Source organism: Malaclemys terrapin, chromosome 16 (assembly GCF_027887155.1).
Source record: "Malaclemys terrapin pileata isolate rMalTer1 chromosome 16, rMalTer1.hap1, whole genome shotgun sequence".
Classification (NCBI taxonomy): domain Eukaryota; kingdom Metazoa; phylum Chordata; order Testudines; family Emydidae; genus Malaclemys; species Malaclemys terrapin.
In genome coordinates, this window is record NC_071520.1 from 2,792,825 (window position 1) to 2,800,575 (window position 7,751).

The following is a 7,751-nucleotide window of genomic DNA, read 5'->3' on the forward strand; positions in this document are numbered from 1 at the left end:
TGGAGACCTTGAACTCGTACTTGAAAGCCCCCTTGTCCCTGAGTCCTGCTTCACTCCAGCATCAGCATTGTTCACCCACAGCAGCAGCACGATTCCCACAGCACCCAGTGGGCCAGGGTGTTCCCAGGGCCAGCTCTCTGCTAGGGCTAAGGCGGGCGTGTGTGTAAGGTTTCCCTACCACCCTCTTGCTGTATAGTCAGTTGAATCAAAGACTACTAGTGAAGGGCCTGAACCAAACCCCAGCTCTGAATCCCCCCGGATGATCCTCCAGAAGTTTGGAATCAGAGCCAAGTGTTGCTTCTCTGGCCGTTCCTGCCTGGAATAAGCCGACAGCTGCCCTGCACCCTCAGCCCAAGCTGGGCCTCGAGCTACTCAGCGGGGCTGGGAAAAGCTGCTTCTACTTGGCACTGCTCTGTGCTGCCTGAGTTTGCTGGGACAGGGGGGGAAGAGAACGCTTCTGCACACAGCCGGCACGGACGGCCCCACGGATCCAGTGGTGGAGATATTTCCAAAGCAAAACGTTTCCCGTAAACATCACAAAAGCTGGATGCTGCTCAGAACCAGCAACTCCTCCCGGGCTCCCCACACTGACTGGGGTGCTGGTTTATCAGCCCTGGCCTGTCCACAGACCAACTAGATCATAGACAGCAGCCTGGAGCTGGGAGCCCCAGGCTCCGCAGCCAAGATACCTTAGGGTGACCAGACAGCAAATGTGAAAAATCGGGACGGGGATGGGGGGTAATAGAACCTAGATAAGAAAAAGACCCAAAATCGGGACTGGCCCTATAAAATCAGGACAGCTGGTCACCCTAAGATACCTGAACCCCAACCTGCCAACTCGTCCAAAGGAAATTCAACTGATGCCGATTGTTCCCTCCAAGCCTCTCCGCAGAGACAAGCTGGGAAGTACTTAACTGAGCTGAGCCCCACAACAGCCACATGCTAGGGTCAAAAGCCCCTATATGCCCAGCTGCCGCTCACCTGTTACTCTCAACAGACATTCACAGATCAGGTCTCTTCCCGCTACCATCCCTAGCTATGGGCATTTTCCCATGCCCACCTAGAGCCAGGCCCCCCGCTGGGTTGATGGCATGCCGCAGACAAGAACCTCGCCCTGTAGAGCTCCAGCAGTTGTACAAAGGAGCACGACACTGTTCTACGAGGGGGCATTCAAGCCACCCAGCCTTGGCCAAGGCTCCCAGCAGCAGAGCCAAGCACAGAAGCTGGGTCTCCTGATGCCCAGCCCTGTGCCCTGCCCATTAGAGCACAGCAGCACGTGCATACCCTCAGGCAGCCCCGTGGCCCATAGCTTGCCCTTGCCGAGACGCTCTTTACCTTCGGGTGGCGTACTGGAGTCCTGCCAGGCTCCAGGTGCAGCTCCCCTCAGGCAGCAGGCAGCACAGCCACAGGGCAGCTGGCAGGCATCTCATCCAGCTAAGCTGCTGCGTGCTCATCGTGTCCGTCCGTCTGTCCGTGGGGCCAGAGCTTCTGGGCTCGCACAGAGCCCTTGATCCTTCCTGAACTCAGCCGATCCCCGACGTGCTCCCACGCTCCCCCTCCGCCTGCCAAGGCACCACGCTCAAGGATCTCTCATTGAGAAAAAAAGAGAAGCCCCCTTGGCACAGGGACTCCCGAGAAGTGTAGTGGCCCGGTGCCAGGCCCGGTCGGAATAAAGCCCAGGTTTCGCTGGGATCACCAAGGGGGAGGCTGAGCTTGCAGGGACGGGGGGAGAGAACTCAGATCAGCGCTGCCAATCCTCCCTGCACGGCCCTGCAAAACAAAAGTGGAGTTAAGTCGCTCTCTGCATTAACTTGGCTGGGGCTCCTGCAGCAGCTGGGGGAGGCTCCAGCTAAGCTTAGAGAGACAGCAAAATTACCAGAGGAGAGATCGCCTCTGCGCTGCAAACTTGCAGGAGAAAAGATGGGCCACAGGGCGGGAGCGCCAGCTTCTCTCACCTCCCAGCGCTCTGGAGCGTCCTCAGGGCACAGGCAGAGGGGCTGGGGGCTATTGCAAGCCAGGCTTTTCCCCTCTCGCACTCTGCCCAGCGCTGCTCTTACCGCTGGGATGTTTGGCAAAGGGAAAAGCGATTAAGGGCAGCTCAAAGTCCTGCCCCCTTCTTTCGACTGGATTAAGGAACCCAAACAATCCCAGAGGCTTTTCAAAAGACGAGCGTTGCTCTCTCCTCCTTCCCACCCCCTCTCCTTCATGTTCAAGACGTGGACTGATTTCATATTCCCAGCCTCGCTAAGCGGCAAGGGGAGGGGGAAGCCACTTAGATCATATACAGAGCTCACTTCTTTCTGCTTCCCAGATCCAGCCCCCCACAGAGAACTGCTTCCTGGGATTGCTCGGAAAGGCTCCAGTTCTCCTCTTCCACAGCTGGCTGCAATGGCTTGACTCCTAATTGATATCGGTGTAAAGGAGAGAGGCCCAACAGGAACCAGCCGCTAGACTTTGAAAGGTGAAGGGGGAGGGGCACAATCTGGGCTAGATCCCCAGTCCGTGGAGCTCCAGAGTGCTCCACTTACTTGGCTGGTTGTCCCCAGATTTACACCAGTGGGGTCTGGCTCCCGTTCGGCTGGATTCGCCTGCTGTAAATCAGGAGGACGGAATGGGGTGGTGCCAGTGTGCGAGCAGAATCAGGCCTTTTGTTTTCAATAGACTTCACCAAATGACTGCTTGGCCTGGGGACTTTCTTTCCTTTCCTTTCCCAGGCAGGAACCACTTTGTTGCTGGGATGTGCAGCCCAGGAAAAACAGCTCCTTAGGTGAGAACAGACCCTGCCTCCCAGTTTCAAACCAGTCACATGAAGGGGAGGAGCCGAGGGCATGGGTGCTGTGCGCTCAAGGGCAGGGCCTTGGGGGTTGTCACTGCAGGACAAGCAGGGGTGTTAACTGGGTCCATGGACCATTAGCAGGGGAGGTGCTGTGAGTATGTGTGTTTCTGGCCAGGCTGAACCCCTTTTCTTTTGCTCTCCATTCTCTGCTGCCAGATCACTGGAAACAAGAGGATCTTTATCCTTCAGGACATAATCTCAAGCCAGTCATTTTCTGTGCTGTTCCCTTCTCTGTTACTGGAAGTAAAGAAGAACCTGGATCAAGACTCCCCTGATTTAAACTCCGCAGTGCTGGAGCTGGCTCCAGATCCACACATCCCTGAATTCCGACCTGCATCCAAATTTCCAAATTGTGCCCCACCCCGCATTTCTAGTATGGTCCAAATCATTTCCCACCCCCACCCCATGCAAACACCACTGGACTTCAGACCCAGGCTATGGCTACACCAGAGATCTTACAGTGGTGCAGCTGCACCCATGTGGCTGCAAACTGCAAGATCTCTAGCGTAGCCATTCTGAGCCGACGGGAGAAAGCTCTTCTGTCAGCTTAATTACTCTAGTGACCATCGATGGGAGGAGCTCTCCCACGGACATAGCTCTGTCCACACCAGCACTTAAACCGGCATAGTAATGTCTTTCAGGGGAGTGGCTAATTCATACGCCTGGGTGACATCAGTTATGTCTTCTTAAGCTGTAGAGTAGCCATAGCCCAGAAGTGGATCTGAGCTTGGTGGTTTGACACAATCAGGGTCTTGCTTTCTCTCTTCCTGGCTTCTCCTACTGCAAAGTCATCAGCACAACACCGCACACCTGCCATGGCAGGAAGATGACAGGGAAACAAATATCCGCCTGTACCATGCACTGTCACAGATGCAGGCTTCTGATGAGTTAAACTGCCAGATGCAACCAGGGGAGAGAACATTTGGGGAGGGAGTCACCGTTAGCTCTAGTTCACACACAAACATCCTCATCTCAGCAATTAGCAAAGGCGGTGACGATCTACTTCTATTGACTGAAGGAGTGGCTGAAAGAAACAATGGAACAAACATGATGTGCCAAGTAAATGATTCGAGGTTTAAGTTGGAGAGATGTGAACCCTTAACTGGGGTTGAAAGTGACTCTTCCTTGCTTGCTTTCTAGATTTGCTCCGCCCCAGAGTTTTGTGCTTTCATGGCAAATCCACTGCGCTTGCTGCAAAGGGAAAACTGAGTTTCGGCCAGCTATAATCCTGTGAGCAGTGGAATCAAAGGAAGAGCAATAAGCGAGGGGGTAAGATCTGGAGAGTGGGATGCTTGAATCTCCATCGAATCTCTCTCTGCCCCAGTCTCAGCCAGTGCACGTGGCTCCTGGCCTCTCTAGTGGAAACCTGCCCCTCCAGGGAGAGGGATTCCTGCAAAGGCTCCTCTACAGCCGCTCCCTCGCTCACAGCTCCTCCAAATGGTTCACAGGAGCTCTTTCAAAACATTCCCCCCATGGGTGTAGATTGGGAGGAACGGGGTGGGGGTGGGCGGTGGGCCATTGCCCCCCCAACTACAAGCCTCAGGCAGGCGTGGAACTCGCTCCCGCACCACACGCATGGCCCCGTTGGACTGACTGGAGCTGCCCCCCACAAATATTAAAGTCAAACTACACCTATGCTGCTTTTTTCCTAGGGTTATGTCTACACAGCAAAGCGAAACCCGCCGCTGGGGCTCCGGTGTAGGGCTGTTCATTGCTGGGGACACTTCCAGGTGTGGGCAGGGTCCTAGAGCCCGGGCTGCAGCTTGAGCAATGAAACAGCCCGGAGCCCCACCAGCCTGAGTTGGCTGGACCAGGCCAGCGCAGGTTTTGCTTTGCTGTGTAGATGTACCCCTAGAGGGCAGCAGTTCCTCGAGAACCAGGAGCCAGCCTAAGGGAGCGTGGGGAAAGACTGGCATCTAGGTCGGATTCCCACAGGCCTGGGAGCTATTGGGCGGTTCTGTGGACAGCGGGTTGTTTAGATTGTCAGCTTTCTGGAGCAGGGACTGTCTTTTTGTTCTATGTCAATGAGGCCTTGAGCCTCAAATGGGGTCCTCTAGGTGTTACCTGTTACAACCTGGCCTGTACCACTCTGTCCAGTCACCAGTCTGGGTCCCATGTGCTTCCAAGCCTTTTGGGTCAGGCCAGAATCTAGTCACTGTTCCTATCACACGCCCAGGATCAGTCCTCTTGTCTGACACCCGTCCTGCTGCTGCCCTAGATCCTGAAATCAGGGTCAGAGACAGGGGGGCTGGAACAGTTTGTATAGTGCTGAGAACCAAACTGTAAACCCTGGATATGATGGAAACCACTCCAGGCAGGGCCGGCTTTAGGAAGTGCGGGGCCCAATTTGAATATTTTCGGCGGGGCCCCAGCAGGGATGACTAAAAAAAAAAAAATTCATGTAAAAAAAAGCCTTTCATTTCTTAGCAACCGGTTCCCTATAAAAAGTTCTGATTTAAGGGATATGCCACAGTATGTATTTTTTGTACCAATAGGGTTACCATACGTCCGTATTTTCACCTGGACGGTGATTTAAGAACCAAAAAGCCTGCAATGTCCGGGAAAATACGGATGTATGTTAACCCTACCTAAAGTTCTTTTTAAAAAGATGGGCCTGAACTAGAAATGAGCTCCGTTTCACATGTGTGGGTCCCCACCACTCCCTGGGGGTGTGCACATGTATGAGTCCCAGCTGCTCCCTGCCCCCCTCATTGAAGCAGGTGTGCAGGGTTACTGCCCTGGGAACTGCAGGGCACCACTGGACATGGGGCTGGCTGGAGACAGGGCAGGGGCTGACTGGAGGTAGGGTCTGGCTGCAGGCAGGGCAAGGAGTGCGGGGCTGGCTGGAGACAGGGATGTGTGGTGTGGGCTGGCTGGCTTCAGGCAGGGCCGCAGGGGTGTGTGGCATGGGTTGGCAGGGCTGGAAACAGAGGAGTGCGGGACTGGCTGGCTTCAGGCAGGGGGGTGCGGCAGGGGTTGGCTGCAGGCAGGGCAGGGGGTGCGGGGCTGGCTACAGGCAGGGGAGGGGGTGCAGGGCTGGTGTGGGCAGGGCAGAGGGTGCAGGGTTGATGCGGGCAGGGGTGTGTGGGGGGCTGGCTGGCTTCAGGCAGGGCTGCAGGGGGGTGCGGCAGGGGTTGGCTGTGGGCAGGGGGTGCGGGGCTGGCTGTGGGCAGCGGCAGGACAGGGGGTACAGGGCTGGTGCGGGCAGGGGGTGCAGCAGGGGCTGGCTGCGGGCAGGGTAGGGGGTGCGGGGCTGGAGGCAGGGCAGGGGGTATGGGGCTGGCTAGAGACAGGGGCTGGCTGCAGGCAGGGCAGGGCGGACGGGCCTGGAGGCAGGGTAGGGGGTGCAGCAGGGGCTGGCTACGGGCAGGGCAGGGGGTGTGGGGCTGGTGCAGGCAGGGGGTGCGGGTACAGCCCACCCTGTATGGTGAGTGCCCCCTCCTCCTCCCTCCCCCACCGGGGAAGCAGCAGCCCGGGGTTCGGGGGCTATTTAAAGGGCCTGGGGCTCCCCTGCTTCCACTGCCCCAGCCTGTAAATAGCCGAGGGAGCCCTGGGGAAGCGGTGGGGCTCCAGTGGCTATTTAAAGGGCCAGGGCGGTAGAAGCAACGGGAGCCCTGGACTTTTTAAATAGCCCCCAGAGCTCCGCAGCCCTACCTCAAGGCGCCAGCAGTGCAGCTCTGGTGACAATTTAAAGGGCCTGGGGCTCCAGCCCCTGCTGGGAGCCCCAGGCCCTTTAAATTGCCCCCTGGGGAAGCCGGGCCACCCTGGTACCGGGGCTTGGGCACGGGGCCCTCTTAGGCGCAGGGCCCGATTCAGGGGAATTGGTTGAATTGGCCTAAAGCCAGCCCTGACTCCAGGTCAGGGGGTGCGGCAGCCCCTCCAGCACCAGCATCTATGTTTAGAGATGTCACAACCCCTCAGAGCTCCGCCTGGGCTGGGAGCGCAATGGGCTGCATGTTTAACCCCTTCAGAGACAATGTGGCAGGAAAGCAAGGCTCACACACTTAGCCAAAGGCCACAGTGACCTTACTCTGAAAGCATTCGAGTTACAGAGCTTTGGAAAGAGAAGTCCTGAGACACCCCTCCCACGTCTGATCTCACTCCTCCTGGCCAGTCTGAGGTATGTCAGCATCCCAGGCTGGGCAGAGTCCTGCCGGCTCTCACTTTCCTGCAAGTCCTCCTTAAGTGTGGCAATGGGGATCTTGTGCTCCCCCAACCTGCAGGCACCATGGTTGGAAGCCCATTGGTCCATGGGCTGGGCCAACAATTGAGAGTTATACAAAGGCAATGGCCGTAGAGTCCTGTCTTGATGGCTTCCTTAGGATGGTCCTTCTGTGAGGTGTCGAGCCCCTTCCCGGCTAGGACAGCTGCCTGTGAGGCAAGACACCCCAACTGAGACGTGTGTTCAGCACACAGAACAATATGATGCTCATAACTGGATCCAACGTGCCCAGCTCTGTCATGCTGCCGCAACGGAAATAAAGTGTAATGACAATAATAAAAGCATCCATTTCAAGTGGCATTAAAAATTCAGTGAGGACCTTATTCCTGGCAGGTGAAAATAAGAACATAAAAACAGCCGTACTGGGTCAGACCAAAGGTCCATCTAGCCCAGTATCCTGTCTTTTGACAGTGGCCAATGCCAGGTGCTTCAGGGTGAATGAACAGAATAAGGCAGTTATTGCATGATCCATCCCCTGTCGTCCAGTCCCAGCATCAGGCAGTCAGAGGCCTAGGGACACCCAGAGCATGGAGTTCCATCCCTGACCATCTTCGCTAATAGGGTCCAGCGATGGACCTATCTTCCCTGAACCTGTCTACTTCTCTACTGAACCCAGTTACGCTTTTGGCCTTCACAACATCTCCTGGCAGCGAGTTCCACAGGTTGATGGAGCATTGTGTGAAGAAGTACTTC

The 7,751-nt window shown here is 56.3% G+C and overlaps 1 protein-coding gene across 13 annotated transcripts in view; it reads right to left on the bottom strand.

The window, feature by feature from the left end:
• Positions 1-2,722, bottom strand: part of EMID1 (EMI domain containing 1) — a 102,426-nt gene extending 99,704 nt beyond the window's left edge. For 7 of the 13 annotated variants that reach the window (XM_054006237.1, XM_054006235.1, XM_054006236.1 and 4 more), the window contains exons 1-2: positions 1,877-2,280; positions 1,336-1,770 (exon numbers count right to left, since the gene is read on the bottom strand). In XM_054006237.1, coding sequence (XP_053862212.1) covers positions 1,336-1,454 — 119 coding nt within the window. In that variant the 5' untranslated portion in view covers positions 1,455-1,770; positions 1,877-2,280. Of the gene's footprint in view, positions 1-1,335; positions 1,771-1,876; positions 2,283-2,528 lie in introns of those variants that run through there. The other 6 variants (XM_054006239.1, XM_054006238.1, XM_054006240.1 and 3 more) reach the window with 4 other exon arrangements.
• Between the last annotated feature and the right edge of the window lie 5,029 nt (positions 2,723-7,751).